General features: G+C 44.7%; 1 protein-coding gene across 1 annotated transcript in view; it reads left to right on the top strand.

The window, feature by feature from the left end:
* Positions 1-3,333: 3,333 nt before the first annotated feature.
* The window catches only part of LRP4 (LDL receptor related protein 4), a gene marked incomplete at both ends in the record, with an annotated part of 38,246 nt that continues 17,851 nt past the window's right edge, over positions 3,334-23,728 (top strand). The window contains 10 exons of the mRNA XM_010166809.1: positions 3,334-3,524; positions 13,671-13,787; positions 15,938-16,051; positions 16,504-16,620; positions 19,348-19,476; positions 19,821-19,940; positions 20,072-20,197; positions 22,518-22,643; positions 23,082-23,216; positions 23,381-23,506. Of these exons, the coding sequence (XP_010165111.1) occupies positions 3,334-3,524; positions 13,671-13,787; positions 15,938-16,051; positions 16,504-16,620; positions 19,348-19,476; positions 19,821-19,940; positions 20,072-20,197; positions 22,518-22,643; positions 23,082-23,216; positions 23,381-23,506 (1,301 nt within the window). The remainder of the gene's footprint in view (positions 3,525-13,670; positions 13,788-15,937; positions 16,052-16,503; positions 16,621-19,347; positions 19,477-19,820; positions 19,941-20,071; positions 20,198-22,517; positions 22,644-23,081; positions 23,217-23,380; positions 23,507-23,728) is intronic.

The raw sequence follows: 23,728 nt of genomic DNA, 5'->3' as shown, positions 1-23,728 counted from the left end.
TGCTGTCTGCAAGGGGTCCCAGGTTTCATTCAGCCTGTTCTTTTTACTGGATAAAGACTAGTCGTCCAGGATTGGTTCTTCTGATACTGCTCATAGGTTGGAATTAGTGTGCTCTTTCAACAATAATATGATTTGCTTGTCCAAGTGTAAGACTGGGGTAAATCATGGTTTATAGAGTCATAGAATGGTTTGGGTTGGAAGGGACCTTAAAGATCATCCAGTTCCAACCCCCCTGCCATCAGCAGGGACACCTTCCACTAGACCAGGTTGCTCAAAGCCTCATCCAACCTGGCCTTCAACACTTCCAGGGAGGAGCAGCCACAACTTCCTTGGTCAACCTGTTCCAGTGTCTGACCACCCTCACAGTGAAGAATTTCTTCCTAATATCTAATCTAAACCTCCCCTCTTCCAGTTTAAAGCCATTTCCCCTTGTTCTATCACTCCCTGCCTTTGTAAAAAGTCCCTCCCCAGCTTTCTTGTAGCTTTTCTTCCCTCCCCTTGCATCATTATAATGACTAGAAGGTTCGTTATCCTGAAGATCACAAATTGCAAAGCATTAGACTTGCAAAGATCATAATTTGGACTAGTTAAGCAAAGTGTGTTTGTGTAAGAGTACTAAAGATACAGGATAGTGCATATGAGAAAGCGTTGGCATCTGGGTCATAACGTTTCCTTCAGCTTCCAACAGTTTCTGTAGCATGATTAAAACACAAACCAGAGATGATTGAACATAGCAACTTTAATGAGGTGGGAAGAACAGATTTAATATGCTTGTGTGTGCATACATACATATATATATATATATATATATAACCTGATATTAGTAGCAACTTTTGAAGATAACCCTGTGTTTGACAACACAGTAGATTAAGCTGCAGTTTGCAGACTGGGACAGCTGCACTAATTCTTTCTCTGCTGCTGCAGAGCTGCACCTCCATGCTGCTATTCAGGAGCTCAAATAACCCACTTTTACTTTTTTCCCCAATTCTCTCATTCGTTCTTACCCAGAAATAAATGATTAAATACATTCCCCTAGTTTAAGAATTGATTGCCTTGTTTCATACCTTTCTGTTGGTGAAGCTACCCTAAGATAAGGGTGGAACCTGGGCAAGATGGAGCCAGTCACTGCACTTTTATATTTCTTTTTTTAGAGGTAATGAGGATGGTGATCATCCAAGAGGATGTACTCCAACAGGAAGGGGTATTGGAACTTAAAATAGCTGGAATAAGTGCTTTGGGGTACTGTTGAGAATAATGGTAGAAAAATTGCTTTGGAAAAGGTGATATAAACAGCAGCTACCTTGGATACACTGTACAACTAGTTCTGCCTTTCTGAATAGTAGCAGGCAACAGCAGAAGGTGGTTTGTCCTGAATTTCCTGTACTACCAGTTTGAAGGAACCTGTTTGATTTTTGGGGAGGTCTGTGGTGCTTCTGAATTTCCTTGTGTTTATTTCTGGTCGTCGGATATGTTGCATAGGTGATGCGTTGCTTTTCCTTAGGGATCTCTGTGCTGCTTTTTTTGCCTTCTGACTCTACATCACCCACTTGCTGTCTTTTTGAGTCGCCTTTGCCCTGGCCATGCCTGGTGAGTCTTTCGAGGATCATCTGACTGCTCTGCCCTCTTTCATTTGCCTTTCCTTCTTTCTGTTCCTTCTTCACCTTATGTTCTTCCTGCCTCTGTCCCTTGTTACACTAGATATTGGCCACTTTCTCTAGAGTATACAGTAATACCTTGAGATGTATATTTTCTACTAAACCTTTTAAAGACAACTTGTAGCAGAGATGGGGGAAAGAATAAAAGATGGTTACACTCATGGCAGTCTGTAAGGGGAGATCCTGCAACCAATTTAGTTGGCCCAATGCAGCAGTTTGTGGATGTGCTTGGAAGAGGTCTTGCAACCTGGTGTGTAGCAGTTGGGAGCAGGCAGCAGAGGCTGGCAGGGACCTCCTCAGCCAGTTTTGTTGCAGAAGCAACTTACCATGGAATTGTTCCTCAAGGAAGAACGTCATCAACTCTAAACTTAAATCTTACCTTAAGTTACACAAGTCGATGTCTTCACTGGAGGGAATTCTGCTGTTGAGAGAGTTGCAGAATAGTTACATAAAATTTTGCAGATACTGGTTTTCTCAATTAGAATGGAAAATAAGGAAATTATGAGGGTGTTGTGTTTTGTTTTTTGATTTTGTTTTTCTCACTTAGGTTGCTACAGCTCATGGTTCATCACAGGTACACTAGATGTAACAAATTGAGATCAAATAATCTGCAAATGGTTCAGGATGTATGTAACTACCACTTGGGGCAGATATCCCTCTGTGCTTCTTTCCTTATGATTTGTTGTTTAATCTGAGAACTAAAGTTTGTTTGAACTGCAGAAAGAAGGAACCATGCTGAAAGAATCTAGTCACAGACAAGCCTGAGGGGGTTGTGGATTGATAGAATAATAATCTGTTTAATGGTGATATTGATTATCTAGATTGTCTAGGTAATGTCAGAAGTTCAGGCATGACCTTTTCCTTTTTGAGAGGTGGGCTGTAGCCTGTTCTCACTCCAGGCAGAGAATTATTAAGAGAATGTGTGGGATAATATCATAAGTAGTTGTATTTACATAGGAGTGAGAGCCAGGAGTTGTGCAGAGTATTGTTCTGTAGCTGGGAGAAGGGAGAAAAGGGTTGGGAGCTCCTTAAGCTGACTTTAAGGTTGGAAAAAATGTCTTATCAGATTATATATTGACATTTAGGTTAGTTTGTAGAGCTGAAAATCCTCTTCTCTTGCTTTCATAAATGTCAGTTATGCACAGGGTAATGTCACAGTGTAATCTCTGCAGATAATGCATAAAGGATGTTTGGTGTGGTTTGTTTTGTTTTAATTGTTTCACTGAAGTCTGAAATGTCTAAAGCAGTGACATGTAAAAGGTTTGCATCTTGAAAATTCAGGGTCTGGAGAAGACCCCAGATAACTTAAAGTAGAACCTTTGCTGTCCCTTCTGTTGTGGTGTCTGAACTAAGTGGAGCAACAGCAGCACTGTGTTCTAGGAGAAGACCGAGTTTGTAAAATAAAAAGGTGTTCTGATACCTGTGATTCCTTGAATTTGATTAGGACTAGTGCTGAGTTATTTTTTCAGCTAACTGATTCCCAAGTCTTTTTTGTCAGGTTGCTATTTGCTGTTGCCTTCAAAAATAACCCTGTTCCAGGGTGCTTGATCTCCTGTTTCAACAGTGTCAGGGGAGTGAATGTTTTCCTTTGCAGTGGAGTACGTGTTCATACCTATAGTGTGGACATGGAGAAGAATGGTGATGCCACTTTGTATTTACTGCATTTACCCTAAACCAGATGGATCTCTCTAAACCATTCTTTTTTTCTTTGTTCCTTTACAGGTGTCACAAGTAGCACAGAATGCTCCTGTGGACGCAATCATTTTACATGTGCTGTCAGTGCTTTTGGTGAATGCACGTGCATCCCTGCTCAGTGGCAGTGTGACGGAGACAATGACTGTGGGGACCACAGTGATGAAGATGGCTGCAGTAAGAATACCATTCTTGACTTGTGTTTGTCAAAGCTGAATGTCTTAACCTTTTCTTTGCAGGTGCTTCTCTGCTTTTCAGGCACATAGAATCATCATAGAATCATAGAATGGTTTGGGTTGGAAGGGACTTCAAAGCTCATCCAGTTCCAACCCCCCTGCCATCAGCAGGGACACCTTCCACTAGACTAGGTTGCTCAAAGCCTCATCCAACCTGGCCTTGAACACCTCCAGGGAGGGGGCATCCACAACTTCCTTGGGCAACCTGTTCCAGTGTCTCACCACCCTCAGACTGTAGATTACGTACTTTTGACTGACTTCAGTACTCAGAGTCTAACAGAGCCGGTGTCCACTGACATAAAGCACAGTGGAAGCCCAACTCTGCCTTTTGCAGCTGGTGTTACATGTCTCTTGGGTGTGAATGTTTTAGAGGGAGAGGAGGGACAGAGAGAAGTACCTCTTTTTTGCCCACCCTTGCCAAAGTGCTATCTGTGAACTAAATTGTATGGGTTTTCTATAAATATTAATGGAAAATAAATGAGCAGTGTAAAGAAGTGTACTGAGGGTGCCACTCTCTTAAGTAACATTCTAGTTTCTGGCTGCTGTGTGAAGGGAGGAAAAGGCAAGCACTGTATTCAGCACTCATTGGTCTTGGGATCTGCTGAGAGAAGTTACCTTGCAGCTCCTGTTTATCTGCATAGTGTCAGCATCTGTGTAGCTGAGCCCAGCTAGGTGAGAACTGACAAGAAGTGTCACTCCTGGTGGGTTTAGCACTATATAGTTGAATAGAGAAAACTGCTTTCCACAAGCAAGTTGCTTTCTTACCTTAACTCTCTAGATTCCACTGACTGTGGTAGAATTGAAGGGTGGAAAAAAAGGCCCGTCTTTGTGGAACTCCTTTCCTGAAAGTTTCCCTAGAGCTGAAGATTTAAGGCTCCTGACAATGGTAATGACTGAGGAATTTATCTTCCTCTACTGGATGTTCCTCTAGCCTTCCCTGGTTTCCACTGTTGATTGCTGTAAGGAAAGGAGCTTTTGTCATTGAAATACTGTTTTGGAGAATATTTTCTTCCTTAAGTGTGGGGGATCTCAACTCAGCCTGGTGAAAATTAGTTTCCTTCTCACTTCTTATTTCTTGTAATTTTGCAAATAGTGAGCAACGTGGAAGATTTTGGGTTAAAAGTGAGGTTTTGAAAAATAGGTGACTTACAAACTGAGGTGACCAGTGTTTGGTTTAAAGATAGTTAGTGAAAGGGTTATTGGGCAAGGAAGTGACCTTAACTGGAGAAATCAAAGAAAGTGGAAGGAAAACCTGCATGTTTATATCCAGTGAAGAAAAGCGCAAATTTGAGAACTTGCCATGCTCAAGAAAGAGGAGATGAGGAACTGAAGATATACTATTAAAAGCTTAAAAGAGTGGGAGAGAGGAGGCTGTCCTCACTGCACAGGCTGAAAAAGGAGAGGCTGAGCAGGAATAAGGGGCTTGGGGAGGTGAGGCATCTCCAATAACTAAAATGGTTTTGCTGGCTTCTTACTGAGCACAAAGGAAGATTTTATTTTGTTATTATTTTGGGGTGGGTTTTTGCAGGGGGAAGAGGTTGGGGAGTTGGTGGGTTTTTTTGTTTTGGGGAGGGGATTTTGGCGTGCTGGGTTCTTTTTTTTTGGTGGTGGGGTGGTGTTTGTAAGGGGAAGTTATCCTTCACAAATATATAGGGATGCCATGAGAGAGTCAGTAATGTTTTAGACAAGATACTTGTTGATAAGGTTTACTTTGCACTACAACAAAATCCAGCACCAAAGGTTTTTAAGCTAAGCAGGCATGGTAGGATTGGGAGGCAGGAGGAATAAGGCCTTCCTTAGGTACTAGCAGGAGATGTTCTAAGCTAACAAGAGTTGCTTGTTCATACAACATATACCTAAGCTGTGGATCTCTTTGCCACAAAACATTGATTCTGAAATTTCAGACATTCTCAGAAAGCAATCTGACAAATTTATGGATGTTAAATCCACTGAGGACTGGTGCAGATGAATATGCCACCTCTACAGGAAGTCTTTGTATCACAAATAGAGGCAGATTTTGTCTTCTGAGGAAGAACGTTTACTTCCATGCTCTGTTCTTGCACTCTTGCCATCTGCTCTTGCATCGTGTCTCTCTGTGGCCTGGGTGAGAGGAATCTTTTGGTCTTGCCCAGTAAAGCTGTGGTCATGGTGTATCCCTAATATACTAAGGAAATCTGGCCCATATGGATTTGAATGGAAGCTGTGCAGACTAGGGAGCAGTGGTGAACTGAGATCAATCTGCTGATAATCTCAGGCACTGGAGGTTAGGAAGTATATAAAGTAGAGGCAGAGAATATAGGAACTCGGTCTGACTTCTGCCTTCTTGAATTTACAGTTTCTAACCAGGCAAAGGGAGGAATAAGAGTGAGGCAAAGGGAGCTGTCTAGAAAACAGCACTTGTAAGGTGGGAATGTTTAAGCATTCAGAATATGACTTGTGCTGTAGGTCTCTGCAGTTTAGTGACAGCAGTAAGCCAGCACGTACACAGAAGGACAGTAGCTTTGACAAGATGGGAGGGGAGATAGAGCTGTGTTTATATAGAGTAGAAAAGTGACTCAAGGGGAAGGACTAGAATATGAGCTGCCTTTTTAAGTATTGCATCGTAGTAGAAGAAATACAAAGAGGAGAACTTTCTCAGCTGACAGCCAGAAGTACTCTGAGTGCAATTTAGTGGAAAGAAGAAAGCAAAAATAAAAGTTAAGCCACGGGGCCAGGGTCTCTATAGAAATGTGAAGTGCCTGCCTTCAGCACGCACACGCGAGGCTGCAGTGCGGGGGCCCTGGAACACTTACTCCATTAAGCCTGCTGAATCTTGCCTTGAGTAGCTGCTCATTATGAGTCCAGGTATGTGATATTATTGTTAGCTGGTAAGAACTAAATCAACTCTACAGCGTAGGTTCTTGGTAGCTGCCTGTGCTGTTTTCTATCTTGCTTAGTTATTATGGCACTGAAACTTTTTGCTGGAACAGATCGCTTGCTTGGCTTAATCCCTCTCTTTTGCTTGGTTTACAGGAGCCTTGTGAAGGTGTACTCATTTGTGGGGTTAATTTTCATTTGATCTGTTTGCTGACTACCAAGTATGAAGAAGGCAACAGGAGTGCAAGAGCAGGGGTGGGGTATGAGCCTCTTGAAACAGCAACTCAAACTTTAAATCAATTTAAACTTCTCACAAGTCAGCACTGATGCTTGTGCATAGTACATGAGAACGGTCAGTTCAGATTTTCTCTCCTTCCCTGGCCATCTGCCTGTGACATGCATACAGTGCAGTTGTTGTGAAAATCAGGTTGCAGTGAAATTTTGAACCACTTCTTGGTTTTGAACTTGATTTATTTTTTTTATTTATTGACTTATACCAGGTCTGAAATTGGTGAATTTCTTTTTAATACAAATATTGAGCTGTAGGTTTGGGTTATCATGTTGAAATCATCCTACAAGCACCAGATATATTTTAAAGGCCTAGTTAAAAAATAGTGAGGTTCATTAAAAAGTATGGGGCTTGTTTTCATGCTGGGGTGAGCCCAGTGGTTTGTTCTGACTGATGAACCTGGGTCTGTGCAAACCACTTATTATATGTACTCTTCTGAGATGCTAATGCTGTCAGGATTCTTTTTCAGCAATGTATGGAAGTACAGCTCTGAGTTTTAAAGACAAGAGTTATAATATCATCAAGTAGATGGCTGTGATCAGAAGAGTGAAGAGAAGTAATTGCAAGGAATCCCACATTTCCACTGGTCTGCTGCAACCTAGTTTTAGAGTTATAAGATTTCCTCTTTTCTGCTGTGAATGTCCTAACTTCTCAGAGAAATAAAACTGCAGGCATGCTCATTTTCAGGTGGACTTTTCCTTTAGTGTATCAGCTCATATGTATACTGTAAACTGAAACAACAACAAGAGTGAGTTCCTGAGAGAGTTCTATCCGCTTCCTTGGGAAAGGGAGGGGAGAATGGGAAGACACTGGAGTGCTAATAAAGCAAGAGAGTGAAACATGAGATGGTGGGGAAAGGTGAAAATTACTTCAGCAAGTCAAAATTCAGTCGTGCATCTGTGTCTATATAGCACTGCATATACTAGAGTAGTTGATGGAGTTTACTAAATTCTGTATTAATTAATGCAATCAATTAATACAGAATTAATGCAATTTTCTAGCCCTGAACTTGTAAGGTATCATTTCAGTTATAGAATGAGAGCTTGACATGCATTATATAGAGGGGAGGGAAAGAAAAAGAAACCAGCAAGATACTTGGCAGTTCATAAGAGGAGTTGCAGCTATGAAAATATGAAAAACAAGAGCAGACACAGAGAACATTTCTTCCTTTTGAGATAGATTTTCAGTTTTGAGATAAATTCTTAAAATGTGGTGTGGTTTTTTTTTTTTTTTTTAATGTTCTGTTACAAACTATAAAACAAATTCCCACTTTTTGAGTTGTCCTATGTTTTTCCTCAACTGTAACTCTTTCTGCACACCCCAGATGTTTTCCACTTGTATTGGTGTCCTCAGAACGTCCTCCTCTCGTAGGTATTTTCCCGTTGTTTTTGGGAGAGTCCTACCTCTGCTTACCTGGCTGTGACAGGAACTGTTTTTCTTGCAAATCTGAAGCCCTGCTGTGATGGGAGCCAATTATTCCGTGACATGTTTGCTTCCTGCTCTGGATCATGTTTACAAGCCAGAGTGCTGTAGTAATAATAGTAATAAGCAACCTCCCAGCTGTCATGCCAGCTTCGTAGACTTTCTCTGGTGTCAGCCCTCTGGCTTGCTGACAGTCTCTGGCTTGGAAGCCCTTGCTACACATGCACAGAGTAGCTCAGCTGCCTTCCTGCCTTGTGCCAACAGAGGCTACTTTGGAGTGTCCCTAACGAAAGCCGCATGCAAGCGGAGGAATGGTTTTCATTCTGCCCTCCTGCATATGCTTTGAAGTCCAGCCTGGTGTGAATGAGTCTTACTTCCTGTGGCAAGGGTGAAAGGACAACTGAATAAACTTGGCCTGAGGATTGATAAATAGTTCTGTTTCTCCTAAGATACGCCAAATCCCCTCCTAGCCATCCCCCAGCAGAGATGCCTTACTCTGAATTTTGGATCTGTATCATACCTCATCAGCTTGTAAATGTGTACTCATTGTAACGCAGACTGGCTTGCTTAGCTCCATGCACTGTTGTACAATACTTTTTCATTTAAAAGGACTGAAGAAGAATTTATTCCTTTTACCTTAGAGGTTATTGAAAGTGGTCTGTTTTTCCCATCTCATTGGGAAATTTAGACAGTTCCTGTTAAGCTACAACTCATTCAAGCCCAGGAAGAAGGTCTCTTCCTTACCAAGAACAGGGCCATCAGTATAGCCTGCTTATCAGTCCCACACCAAAATTTTTTGAGGTGATGTGAGGTTAAAAATCTCACAGATCTTTTACTAAAATTAATATAAACTTTAAAAGCATCATCTTCCCTCTGCCCTTCATGTAATCACCAGTCTTGAGCTCAGATGCAAGAGCTCAGGTGAAGCTTCACTTCTAACTTTCAAGTTTTACTAATTAGGAACTCTTGACAACAGTTGAAGTTTCTCTGCAAAAGACACCAGTTCCATCTCTGCAGCAATACTTTCTCATTTTATTGGGCTTGGAGTATGTGTGTGTTTCCTTTAAAAGGCATCAGAATTAGTGGAGGGCCCCCTCAGGCAGAGCGCTTGTGATCAAAGCGCTGTGAAAGATTGGGTGTCGATACTATTTTTAAGTTTTTTCTTTTTCCTTTTGATCAGCAGCATCCTTAAGTACAGTTCAGCAGTGTGATTGGAAACACTTGATGTTATTCTGAAACTAGATTTTCTAAAATGTGGTTAGTAAAAGGCAGTATCTCCTATTTCTTCCTGAGAATGGACTAACATCCTTTATTCTCGTTTCTGGACTCTCTGCTCACTGTGTTACAGATGTCAGCACACAGATCTGTGCTGGTGTGTTTATATGTGCTCATACACGTGCATGAGTGTGGACATAGCTGGAGGTCAGGCTGCAGTTGTCTCTAATGATTTTTTTGTTTGTTTGTATTTATTTTTTTAAATTAACTTCTTGTTCTTCACATGACAGAGAGTTTCTCTAATTAAACAAGCAGTATTGTTCAAACCACTGCGCTGCAGACCTCTGATCACCAGTTGTTTGCTGTCCTTGGGTACAAAACAACCTGCTCGCCACAGGCGACAAGGATCAAGTATTCAAAGGGCAGTGGGATGTGATTCAGTCTGCGTTTCACCTTATAAACTTCCCTTTTCCTCCTGCCCTCCCCCTTCTCCTTCTGCTCAGCCATAAAAGAGTGCCCTGTGTAATCGGAGTTGGGAGAGGGGGAGGAATAGCAGCCTTACGATAGACCTAGCTTTGCTGAAACCTTGGATGATGTCCAGTGTGACCATGCAGAAGGATGAGCTCAGGGAAATGGTTGGAAGTTCAAAGGCCTTTTTGTGTTGCTCACTGTCAGTTGACAGATGTGCTCTCTTGGGCTGTTGCTGCCCAGCCTCACTCTTCCCACCGGCTCCCCTTCCTTGGGCTTGTTCCCCATCCTGCCTCTGCTCTGCCTGGGGAGGCGGGTTAGTCCCTGTCTGGCTGAGCCTTTGTCTGTCTTCAGCTCCATCCTAGGACTTGCCTCTGCTCATCTCTCTTAAGAAAATATTGTCTCTTTGCACATGGAGAGATCAATCTGGAATTTAGCAGGAAAGGGGGGATGAGGCTTAACTGTGTTTACTATCGCATTACCTAATCCTGCTATGAGTCCTGGTGAAAGCATGTTAGTGCAGTCTGTGATTATTTTCTCAGCAGTGGAAGCAGTGCCTGTGAAGGACCTGCAGCTTTCTTAGGAAATAATAAATATCCTTCACTTTACAGGTTGGGGAAGTGGGGCTAATGAGGCAGAACTGTCCCATGGTCATGCAAGTGTCAATATCAAGCTGGGAAGAGAATACAGGAGTTCTGTTTGCAGTCTTACAGATGCTAAATCAGCTTGTCCGGAGAGGTCTTGATCCATTTCTGGCATTGAAAGGAGTTCCTACTCCTACTTCAGATATTTCATTTGTATTGCCATGTACTCTTCTTCTGACTGTGGAAGTGCAACTTTTAAAATGAGTTATATGAGTTAAAGCAATACACTTACCAAATTGTATAGCTGCTTCATGATGTCAGGACAAAATATAGCAGAGGTTGTTTGAATGTCCTAAGTGTGACCTCTTAACTTTTGAATTTCCTCTTAACTTCAAATTTCCAAACACTTTGGATATATTTACAACAGTACTAAACATTAACTCTGGGTTAGTGTTATGCCCTCAGCTTTAACTCCATAGGAATAAAACTCATCAAAATATGAAGTAATAAATGACTAATAACAATAAATGAATGATAACATCCCTAGAGCAAAGGGCTGTACAATGGAACTGAAGCCTGATGTGTTTAGAACAAAGAGAAGGAAAGACAGGAGTGTTTCTGTGGAGGCAGTTTGCTTTTTAATGGGGAGAGGGGATCATGGTTTGGCAGGACAGAGCTGGGAAGAGGGGGTCAGGAAGAGACTGCCCCCATGTGAAAGCTGCTCCCAGAATCTCTCACGTTTTCCATTGCAGCATCTGTTTCTGACCATTATGAGATTCAGGTTACGAGTTTACGTGCATCCCTGCCCGGATCCCATTGGCAGTTCCTCTGCTCTGTGAGACATCAACCTTCATTCATTAGGTTTTTGTCTTAAGTAGGTTTGTGTTTTTTCTTCCTCCTTTAAAGGAGAGCTCCTGTAGAAGGGGATTTATCTCCCCCCTGGTGTTGTCAGGGCTGGCACACACTTGCTGTCTGCTGGGGTGGGAATTAGGTCCTCCTTTGTATGTGGTAGTTTGTGTTTTGCCCTCTTTCCCCTGCTCCCCCTCCCTTGTGCTTGAAGCTCAATTTTTATATTTAGGGGGAGTATGAAATTGGCTGAACTGCTCCCTGTAGGGGTGGAATTTCATTTTGTGTCGTTACCTCATGAAGGGATGCAGCAGTTCAGTGGGATAATGGTATCGGCTCTGAACCAGCGCTAATGGTCTAAACCTCTGGGAGCCTGAAGAATTCTCCCCTGGAGAGTCAGCATGCAAATTCCCTTCCAGGCGGCTCCTGTGCAGTCCTTTGGTGATTAGTCACGCTGGGACTGGGGAGAGCAGACAGAAAAGCATATGCTGGGGGGATGGTCTTAGTCCTGGAACTGCAGCTGAGGCCGGGGAAGGTTTGCTCAGCATGCAACGTATGGAAGTTGTGCTTGTGTTAGAGAGGGCTGATCTGCGGGACTGACCCTGGGAATCCAAAAGCCTGGCTTGGTTTTGTTTGGGAACTGGAGTGTTTTCCTCTTCTACCTGCCCTGGGGAAGAAGGGGAAGCTCCCTCTCCATTTTGATGCAGCAGCACAGGGATGCTCAGAGAAAGCACAATGTAAGGAAATGGGTTGGCCATTGGAAGACCAGGGTTGCTGTCATACCTGTGGGGTGACAATACAGATTTGTGTGCTTCCCTCGCCTTCATACATCTCTGGGGCCTAGAAGTAGCTGTATCTGACTTGGACATATATCTGCATGGAGCATCCTGGACATGATGGGAAGAACCTTTTCCCAAGGACCAGTGACAGATTCTGTATTTTGTCACCTAGTGCAGGGCTCAGTGTTGAGAGCAGTGATGTCTGCAGTGGTGTCCTCTCAGATACAGAGATGCCTACATCTACCATACTGCAGGAACTGCTGAGAAGATCATCCAAATTTGTGGCTAGGAAAAGAGTTGTTGGAGAAAGTCTGAATTTAACTGCACTAGTGTATTCTTAGGGTGGGAGGCTTTTAGGACAGGCCCTTGGTGAGAAATGTTGGAGGACTTGCTATAGAGAGCAGTGAATGATTCTGTATGGTGTAATCCATGCTGCTTTCACAGGACATTGTCAGCAGTCCTGGGCCAAGGGGAAATGGAGGGTTGAGGAAGCTGGAAAAGCTGAAAATGTGGCTATTTCTTCTCTTTATTAAGTTTTGCTGCTTGTGTCTGTGGCTGCTGTCTTCACCTTCTTCTTCCCCCACCTCCCTCCCCTCGTGCTCCCACCTCCAGGATAGTGTTGGCAGGGGAAGAAGTAGCAGCATAGCAGAAGAGGGCTGGCCCGCCTGGTGACAGATGGGAGATGCTGTCGGCAAGCTGGGCTGGGATGAAAGCGTTTCAGGCACTAGCCTCTCCAGCCCTCACCCCTTCACATGGCTGAGCAAACCTTGTTCTTGGGAGAACACACCTGTCAGGAACAGTCTTGTGCAGCCCCTTCCCTACCACAGCTGGCAGCACTTAAAAGCATGAGCCTCCCAGGGTTGAGTGTTCCTCTCATCTGCGGGGGGAAGGACAGGGCTGATGCTCTCCCTTGAATTCCAGCTTTGTGGCTCCAGGCCTCTTCAAACACTGTGGATTTGTGGTTCCACTCCATTGCCAGCAGACTCCTGTGTAGGCAAGCATCATCCCACCATCCCCTTCCTCCATCCCTTCTGGAGACCTCGAGCAGGGTTTGGGCTCTATTGCCCACACCTGAGGTACAGTGAATTATCCCCAGCAGTGGGTTCCTCCCTCTGAGCTTCTCCTTGCAGATTTGTTAGACAAAAATGCTGGCAGAGTCTCTGTGCTAGAACACGCACCGTAGCATGTACCTTGCAAAATCCTGTTCCCAAAAACATCACTTCTGATAGTTCTCCCTCTAAAGAATTCGCTGTGTAAATAGAAACAGGATGGACTGCGCTGGGAAGCATGCAGGAAAGATGTTGGTAATGTGATTTTGCTTGTTATAAAACAAATGCAGTTACAGGAGGACAGCAGGCTGGGGGGTGAAAGATTAAAAAGGAACTCAGCGGGGGAATTGTGGTGGCTACTTTATTGTGGAATGGTCAGTGCTCCTCTGGGGAGGAGAGACTGCCAAGCTACAGACCTACCCTGTCCCCCCATGTGAGGGGTTGCTCTTCCTCACCATTTGAAGTTTTTATGTCTTTTGTTTCTAAGAGGTGTAGCCCTCCTCCCTCAGGAGGGAAGGAACTTTGCTTTCAGGAAGGAAGCTGGCTGCTGCTCCATGAGGTGTTTCTTTGCTGTTGCAGTGCTGCCCACTTGCTCCCCCTTGGACTTCCACTGTGACAATGGGAAGTGTATCCGCCGGTCCTGGGTCTGCGATGGAGACAACGACTGTGAGGATGATTCTGATGAGCAGGACTGCCGTAAGTCGCCTCTCTGAGGGGAGAGGGTGGGTGCAGTGCCTGCCTGACATGGCAGGGGAAAGTTAACTGTTTTTATTACAGGAATGTAAGTGTTTATCCACTGAGTCAGACCTTTGGCTTGGAATGAGCTATATCCTGCCTCTGACAGAGGTGTGTACCTGGTGTCCATAAGCTCTGCCACCTTGGCACCTGGCTTGCTGTTCAGCTGCGTGTTCTGGGGCGCTGGAGAACCATTTATGCCCTGCAGACTTGCTGGTTAATGTCCCATGAAGTACTTCCCTGAGCTGAGCTCTTGGTGTCCTCCCCTGTTCATGGAAACACCTAACCCCTGCCAAATCCTACTGAACTGCCTGTCTGGCTGACTTCCTGTGGCCTCAGGTTCCACTGTCTGACTTTTGTGCTGTGCAGGGCTGTCCCCAGCATCCTCTCCCTTCAAACAGAGCTCCCTGAGGAGAGGGAGGTGCTGTAGGGATGCTACCCACACAGAGACTGGTTGCCCTGAAAGCTGACTGTCTGCTGCCACGTGAGGCACCATCTTCAAAAGAGCTGCCATAGCAGACTGCTAGCTGTGAGCTCTGCCATTGTGCTCTACAGATTATTAACATGGAGGGAAATTTGCCTGAGTCTTTGTAGTTCAGTCCACTCCTTCCCCCTTTGTGTTGAGGACGAGGGTTACTTGTGGTTGGCTTTCATTAGCAAAAGATGTTCAGGGATACAGCTTTCCTTCTTCACAACAAATTGTCAAGTCCCTACTTGGCATCAGGTGCCAGAGAACCAGTGTGTTATGTAGCACTGGAATTTCAGCTTCTGTGAAACTGCACTGGTTGCTAGGGCTGGCATCAGCCTGCAATTAGGAGCAGAACTGTTTTGCTCTCTGGTTGAGATGATTGTAGCTGCTTAGTGAGCATCACTCCACATTGTCCTTGAATTCTACAAAAAATGTGTGCATGGTGCTCCAGAGCAGCTCTGACAGGGGAACCACATCTCATGAAATGCAAAAATAAAGCTCTTGGCTGTAAACTATTCAGTGTCCAAAACTTGTGTGGAAATGAGTTCACTTTTTGACCAGTTTGCCCCCTGGTCTTTCAATGCCCTTTTGGGCAAAGAGCTGGAAAGCAGCGTTCAGGGGTTTGACTTCCTGAGTGATGCTCTGGATCACAGGACTAAGTTCAATCTTCCAGTCTATTCAAAGATTTTCGTGAAAGAAAAGGTCTGGATCTGTTTGGTCTTCTGTTTTTTCAGAGAGTTGAACTGCCCTCATATCTACGGCAACAGTGGAGAGGTTTGTGATCAAATGATTTGGAGACTAATGAAAGGAGGAAGGCAAGGTTCTGTGAATAAGACTCCTAGGGGGTTGTTCAGACTAGCACGTAACCGTAGGAGAGTTTCTGTTGGATTGAGGTCCTCAGGTGCTAATTGCAGCAGTCCCTTTCCTTTCCTCACTGGTCTGCAGACAAGCTTCCTTGGAAAACTGGCAAAGAGGGTGGAATGAGGCTGCAAATACCAAGAAGAGGAAGTTTAAATTTTTTCTCTCCTTTTTCAATGAACATTTCCTTTCCTTTGAAGATAGCTTTGGCATTGTTGTGAAAAGAAGACGGAGATATAATTCTACCAGCAATTATTTGCTAGATAATGATAGAACCTATTAATTCCTTTAAGAGGAGGCCTGGATTGCCCTTTTTCTGTGCAGGGATCTCTTGAGCCTGGCTTGGGGCTGTGCTAGAATACCAGCACAGGGTGGGTGGCTCCATCTCTCTGTTCCAGGTACTTCCTCCAGTCCATGTTCTCAAGCTTTAGAGTCTGCTGTATTATTGAATTGCAGGAGTTGAAGAGAGACACTCGAGGAATCTCTTGAGTGGCCCTCCTGGTATTGTTAGGGGAAGGGAAATCAGCTCTTCAGCATCGTGGTGTCCTTGGAGGATGATGTTGCTTGATTTGTAACATAGAATCACAGAATCATAGAATGGTTTGGGTTGGAAGGGACATTAAAGCTCATCCAGTTCCAACCCCCCTGCCATCAGCAGGGACACCTTCCACTAGACCAGGTTGCTCAAAGCCTCATCCAGCCTGGCCATATGCCACAGATTTGGTGTTCTGCAAGGTAAATCTTCTTGCCTCGTCTTCACCTTATCTCCGTTGTGTCCCTGCAGCTCCACGGGAGTGTGAGGAAGATGAGTTCTCATGTCAGAACGGGTACTGCATCCGCAGCCTGTGGCACTGTGATGGTGACAACGACTGTGGCGACAACAGTGATGAGCAATGTGGTGAGTAATGTGGCTCTAAGAATACTGCCCTGCCAGTGCTTTAAAAGGGGTTGCACAGACTCCAACCTGTGCAGTTCTAGGATCCCCTGAGCATGGCAAGGGCTCGCAGCGGGGTTGGCTGGGCTGGGCTTGGAGGAGGGTATTCCATTCCCAGAGCTGGCTGCTGGGATATAAACCACACAGGCTGTGTGGTTTACCTGCCAGGCAAAAAATCACTTGATGCCCATTATTCCTTGACATGCCATGGTGAAATCCTGTGGATTCCTTTTGAATACAGGACTCTGTGTCAGTTAAACGAACAATGATGGTTTTGCTTGGGCACTGCATGACATGGGTAGTTTAATGAGCAGTCTTGTTTGTGGGTGCCCCAGGAGCTTTGAGAGCGTGGTGTGGTTGTTTCCTGGGTACTCTGAGAAAAGCTAAAGGCTTTGTTTGCATTGCTGTCTCTGCAGATATGAGAAAGTGCTCAGAGAAGGAATTTCGTTGCAGTGATGGTAGCTGCATAGCTGAGCACTGGTTCTGTGATGGTGACACAGACTGCAAGGATGGCTCGGATGAAGAGAATTGCCGTAAGTGCTCTCCTTGCTTTGTAACCACAGGAAATAGCCCTTTGGATCTGCTCCTGTCTTGGGGTTTGGCACGTTTTTCTGCAGCAGAGATCAAAACAAGTTAGTCCTGCCTGTACTGGCAGTTATGCTGCCTTTTGTTGCCTACCCCAGAGGGCACAAGAGAATGGTACATCTCTGGTGTTACCTCACAGGCATACTTGGTGCCTGGCTGCTTCCCTGTTCCTTCCCATGGCTGTGTGACCTTGAGTCAGAGCAGGAGGCTTGTGCTTTACTGACAGCAGCTCTATCTAAAACTGCAGGAGTTGGAGAGCAAGGGCAGCAAACTGTTCCCTTCTTTTTCCTCTTTTCTTGATTCCTGCCTGAAATTTCAGGGTGGGAGAGGGGGGGCTGTGCCTACTAGCAGCATCCTCAGGGACTGCCCATCTCCAGCTGGCGAGCTGCCTGCCTGACCAACCTCTCTTCACTCAGATGCTTTATACAGGACATTGTCTGAAAAGTGACTAATGGGAAAGGGGGACGTCAGGGCCCACAACAGTTGTTTTCTCCTCCACCTTCACAGGCTTGTAGCAAGTGGGACAGGAGTCTATTATGTCCCTTCCTAACCCACACTGCCCCTCTCCTGTCTCTGTGAGCGCTGTTGGTGTCTGTGGAAGTTGCAGTGGTCCCTTCCCCCACCCTGCTCTCAAAGGCATTTTGCAGAATTTGTTCTAGATAGCAGGAAACTTCAAAAGGCTCTGGGAGGGGGATCAGGGCCGCCAGCTCCTGAAGGGCAGGGGGAGTGGATGCATGGGGGAGTTGTCTTTTATCTCTCCAGATAATGAGAGCTGGCAGGGAGCCAGGGGCTGCAAACGTTTGGAAGCCAGGAAAGGGCTCTAAGAGGAAGCCAGCCTCTCTCCCTCTCCTTTCCCCCCTCTCCCTTTCTTGCTCCCTTGCCTGTCACTTCCCTGCAGGCCATGAATAGGCCATCGGGAAGAGAGGGGAGATGTTTCAACCTTGCCTCCTGTGGGAGTGGAGGGGCACCCAGAACTGGTGCCCCTGCTTCTCTCAGCTGGAATGCTTCTCCAGTCCTGGCTGGCAGTTTTCTTTATAAGGCATTTTAAGTAAGTCACTAAAAAGCTCATTTTGTCTGCCTCCCTTTCTCTTACCTTCCTCCATGTGATTGTCATCTTTTCCTTATCTGCAGTCCTGCTTGTCATTCATCTAGGACAAGGTGGGACTACACTGGGGGTTTTTTTTTGTGTGTGTTTTTTCTTTTTGTGTCTGTGTTTCTTTAGGAGGTGTGTGTGTTATAACTGCATCACAGTACATGAGAATTTAAGTCACTGACTTCATTTTCTCCTCCAGAAGGCCCAAACACTCCTTTCAGGCTCCTTTGGTGATACACAAGTTAACACACATTTTATTATCCAGCCACTGAACTAAAACTCTTTCTGCACACCTACAGGCTGTGCCCACTACTTCAGGTTGGAGAGACAGGTGTACTTCACTTCCCAGACTGTCACTCTTTCTTTCCCATTTTTGTTGAGTGAGTTTATTTTCAGAGCTCCTCAGTTGGAAGACTCATATGCCTGAAACATGCAGTTCATTCTCTGGACAGTATGAGAACACGTGTCACATTCTGTTGTGTGGGACTCAAAATATTTTTCATCCCTTCCCACACAGTGTACTGCTGAACAGAGGACAGTGGGCAAATCCTTGACTGTAAGTTTGTTGGGCTTTGCCCAGGGTCATCTGTCTGGCAGTGCCCCTTACTGATAAGGCACTGGGGTGTTTTGCCGACAACTGGAGAGGAAAGGGAGGTGAGAGGTCCTCAAAGGTCAAGTACAGACCTGAGCACCTTGCTGCTTGCTTGCTTCCTTTGGTCTTCAAGTGCTTATTTTTGTTAAAATATTAAAGGAATCATTTTATATTTCAATCTTGCATTCTGACATGCCTCAGTCCTCAATATAGAGCTACCCCAGAGGGTATCTTTATTTTTCCATCTTTCTTTTTATCTACCTTTTTCAGGTTTAATAAACAATTTAAACACTTTCTGGAGGGCACTAAGATGTAATGTTTCAAGCATAGAATCATAGAATGGTTAGGACTGGAAGGGACCTTAAAGATCATCCAGTTCCAACCCCCCTGCCATCAGCAGGGACACCTTCCACTAGACCAGGTTGCTCAAAGCCTCATCCAGCCTGGCCTTAAGCACTTCCAGGGAGGAGCAGCCACAGCTTCTCTGGGCAACCTGTTCCAGTGTCTGACCACCCTCACAGTGAAGAACTTCTTCCTAATATCTAATCTAAACATAAGACATATCTAATAATAATACCTAATATCTAATCTAAGCATAAGACAGAAGGTGACACTCTTGGATCCTTTTTGTTGCTTTCCCATCAACCTTCCTTCCTCATAGCTCTTTCCTTCTCTGGAACATAAAAGCTCTTGAAAAACTAGTGTTTATAGACTCACATATTACGTAATTTTTTTAAAAAACCCTCTTTTTAGTGGATTGTCTGCACGAGTGTCTTTATATCTAGGTTTAACCTACCCCTCAGTGAAGCACAAACAGCATTGAAGTTCCTCTCAGTAATATGAGTCATGCAGCAATACGCAGCAATGGCTAGTATTTTCCAACACCTTTCCACTGAGTACTTACTAGTGTGTTATTAGACTGGAAAGGCTGCATCTAAACTAGATTGTGCCCTGTCATCTCAGGCATTTTTATTTTGATTCCCTTCTTAGCATCAGATGTTCCAGCTGCCACCTGCAGCTTGGAGGAGTTCCAGTGTGCGTACGGACGCTGCATCTTGGACATCTACCACTGTGATGGCGACGATGACTGTGGGGACTGGTCTGATGAATCTGACTGCTGTAAGTTAGTGCAGGGTGATATATTGATCCAAGCATCTGCGCTGCAAACCTAAATGGATTTTGCATTTGGTGGAGAGGGGTTGTGCTGTAGATGGCAATCTAATAGTTCACACATAAGCTAGCTCTTTAATTTATTTAGTTTTTTAAAAAACTCAGGGAAGTGAAAATAATGATGGGAACTGTGTAGTAAGCACACTTCTCCGTACAGAAATTAAGGCAGTTTCCAGGAGGAGTCTATTCAGGAGCAAGTTCCACAACAGTGGAGTGTAAGGGTGGTGCTGAGGGGCTTTGAGGATGTTACAGTGGTCTGAGTTTGCTCTTTATATTCTTTACCATCTCTGCAGCATCTCACCAGCCTTGTCGCTCTGGAGAGTTCATGTGCAACAGTGGCTTGTGCATTAATGCTGGCTGGAGGTGTGATGGAGACTTCGACTGTGATGACCAGTCAGATGAGAGGAACTGCAGTGAGTGCTGGGAAATGGTGGAAGCAATCAGTTTCTGCAGAGGCAAAAGAGTGTTTGGGACTTTAAGCTTTGGAATTTCATCTCTTCTGATCCTTCTTGCTCATCTAATGTTCTTTTCTTTGGTCCCTCAGCTACATCTATGTGCACAGCTGACCAGTTTCGCTGCAAATCAGGGCGCTGTGTCCGTCTGTCCTGGCGTTGTGATGGGGAAGATGACTGCTCTGACAATAGTGATGAGGAGAACTGTGAGAACACAGGTTTGGCCCACTGCCTTGCTGCTTATAGCTATTGTTTCTGTCCTGGAGGTAATAGGTAGTGAAGTCTCTTTTGGATTGCTTCACTGAGTTCAGCGTACAGTTTCCATCCTTCCCAAAGAATGGGATCTCTAAGCTGTCTTACACACTTGCAAACAGGTGCAGGTCTGTGTGCTTAAACTAACTTAAGCGATGGCATTTTCTGGTCAAACATCAGATCCCTGTATCTTCCTATCCTGTCCCTACACTATGAATTACCCCAGAGCTTTGAGGTGATTCCATTCAGACTTGGAAACATTAATAGTGTGCAAAGTTGCTATCTTTGTCAAATGGACTATGTCTCACTTGCGTCTTCTAGATGGTTCTGGATAGCTTTCATGTTGCTTTGTGAAATTGTCAAGCAATTCTAGTAGGCAGTGGACTCAAAAAAGGCATTTTGTAGAAGTAAAGGGTAAAGCCTTTATTTTAGAGGTTAAGGGTGTCAGCTTCCCCCTTAGGTACTTGCTCAGGTGTCTCTCTCTTCTGAGTAATCATTTTGCATATAGCTATTCTTTTATATAATAGTGGTAATGGAGAAGAGGAGGGTTTCAACAGACCCTAGTATTATGGCCAAGATTCAAGGAATGTCTAGAATCTTCTGTTTTCCTTAAATCTTTCAGGATGTCTATAGGCCTTGTTGAGGAATAGTGTGTACTGGTCCATGAATTCATCCCAGTGAGTGGAGTCCAGTTGTGCATACTGACCCTCCTGGATCAGTGTATTTTAAACAGTGGGTTTAGTGGTGACAGAAGGGGCTTGTGAAACTATACCCCTTGTTTGGGCCTGTTGGGGAGGGAAGAGTGGGTGTTCCAGAAGGACAGCTGAGCTCAGAGGACCTGGAGAGGCACACTTGGTAGCCATTTGAGAGCAGCTGCTCTAGATTGATCAGCTGTTATGAGCACCAGTGTGCAGGAGATGGTAGTGATCCTGCAAAGAGCGATTGTACTTAAAGACAAACCCGTAACCCTGTTTCTTCATCCTGATAACAAAGGTATTTAGAGATATTGAAAGAACAGTTGTCACACAGAAGCCAAGTCAAACTTCCAGAGCCACGGAAATTCAACCTTTCCACCTCAAACCAAGCTCTAAGCTATTGTTACTGTAAGGTTAGTTGTGCAGTTCTGCATTAGTTCTATGGTGATAGTCAGCAGGTAAAAACGAACTTGGGGCTTCCAAGAAGAATGTGTGCTGGCTCCTCTAAGCGAAGTAGTGTGCTGTCTCAGTGTCTGTAGTTAAAATCCTGTGTCGCCTCTTGCATTTAGAGCAGAATTATATTTTTATTGGCCATAGAGAGAAAATTCCTAGAAAACTAGGAAGTCAGCTGATGTAAGAATCTTTATGTTCAATATGACAAATGCAGTCCAAGTTTCAGTATTCTTCATATAAAGCATTCCTGTGCTCTGAAAAGTGAATCTGTGTGTGATTTGGTTTTATGTTCCCAGTTGGTGTGTCTGTTAGTTCTTTTTTGTACTTTTTATTAATCTCAAAACTACCCTTTTCCATGCTGCTTACAGGCAGTCTGACAATGTAATTGTTTCTTTGCTGATAACTGTGTTGTCCTGTTGTCTTCCTAGGATTATCAGAGGGTAATGATTTGGAAACCACTGACCAAGTCAGCTTAAGAGGTACAAGAAATAAGAGGCAACAGGGCAGTGAAGTTATTGCTGAAGAAACAATCAGATTGGCAAAGTCCCTACGAACAGTATTACTTTACTTACAAGAATTCTGTAGAGTCTCCCTGCCAACAGCAGAAGTCGAAGCCTGTAGCTCATGTGTGAAATCCTGTTGCCTGAGCTCAGATTTCAAGGATGTGTGTAAATCTCATTCCAAGTCTGTCACAGTGCAGTTAGGGCTGGACAAGACGCTCATTCCTTGGCAGGTTTAAGATCCATAGCCATGCTGGGGTGACACATCAGATGATTAAAGCAAGGAACTGACTCCTCTCTTGCACATGCTGAGTAGGGTTGTGGAATCTGGAAACGAAGGGAACTAAGCCAAGACCTTCCAGTCATTCTGAGAGCAACTAAATAGCTGAACTTCCCAAAGCTGAACTCCTTTGGACTCAGTCTGGAGGAGAGTTTGCAGGCCTCCAAATTAGCATAAATATATGTGGAGCAGTAAGGAGGGCAAGATGAGCTGAATTCACGGAAAGAGGAAGTAATGGATTTGTGCTCATATGTAAAGTTTGTAACAAATCTTAGAAAGTGTTCTGTATCCTTTTCTTCACCATGACTGTTGTTCCATCAGTAAGCTGTGGTGTGCTTACTTTCCACTTCTATTGCAGGGACCCCTCAGTGTGCCCCAGACCAGTTCCTCTGTGGGAATGGGCGTTGTATTGGCCAGAGGAAGCTCTGCAATGGAGCAAATGATTGTGGAGATGGCAGTGATGAAAGCCCACATCAAAACTGCCGTGAGTCCTCCCAGTTCAATCTTAAATATAAATGTGATGTGTGGGAGTCTATCTGGTGTTGCTGAACCATGTGTGTAAGGAAGAAAACCTGGGCTGTGATAATGGGTGAGAGTTGAAGACTGAGGAAAAAAGCCTTGGTTCTTTTGCCAGTTACATACTGCAGACAAGGAATAATGGGGAGAAGATTATGATCTCAGGTATCAAAGTTTATCTGCAGAAACAGTGAAGCCTAAAAGCATATTATTCTGAGGTTCATTGTCTCCTTTACCTGTGGCCTGCAGGGGAGAGTTGTGACTGCGAAGAGGCAGCTTCCAGCACAGCCTGTGTCCTCCCTCTCTTGCTCAGCCTGTTCTGAAGGGCGACTGCTGCTAACAGCTGAGGGCACAAGCAGCTGCCTTGTGGTTTCAGCTCAGTTATCTTCACGTGTTCCTTCTGCAGGTCCACGAACAGGGGAGGAGAACTGCAATGTCAACAATGGTGGTTGTGCTCAGAAGTGCCAGATGGTACGAGGGATGGTGCAGTGCACCTGCCACACAGGTTACAGGCTCCTGGAAGATGGCCGATCATGCCAAGGTGGGTTTTTAGAGCAGTAGCCTCCTCCCTGCTGCTTTGATGTGCTTGAAGCTGATGGCTGTGATAGGGTGCAGATCAGAGCATGAAAGCAGAAGCAAGCTGTCGGTGAGATTGGCTTGTTGATGCTCTCATGGTAACTCTCTCCCTTTGTCTGGAACATGCAGATGTGAACGAATGTGCTGAGGAAGGTTACTGCAGCCAAGGCTGTACCAACAGTGAAGGAGGCTTCCAGTGCTGGTGTGAGCAAGGCTACGAGCTGCGACCTGACAAGCGTAGCTGCAAAGCTCTAGGTAAAGAGGAGTTCAGCCTTTTTCTGGTGTGTATGTGTGTTGGTCCAGTTCTCATAATTTTGTCTCTAATGCTTCACAGAGAGCATTATGCTGTTTATCAAGCCAACATGTGAGGAAAGGAAGTATCTGGATTTGTATTAGATATGCCCAGGTTGCTGGTGAATGCCTGTGAAGATCAGTGTGATCTTGATCATAGAGAGATACTTCACTGTTTCCTTTCCC

Source organism: Antrostomus carolinensis, unplaced genomic scaffold (assembly GCF_000700745.2).
Source record: "Antrostomus carolinensis isolate BGI_N321 unplaced genomic scaffold, ASM70074v2 scaffold18044, whole genome shotgun sequence".
Taxonomy (NCBI): domain Eukaryota; kingdom Metazoa; phylum Chordata; class Aves; order Caprimulgiformes; family Caprimulgidae; genus Antrostomus; species Antrostomus carolinensis.
This window is presented reverse-complemented; position numbering and strand designations above follow the sequence as displayed.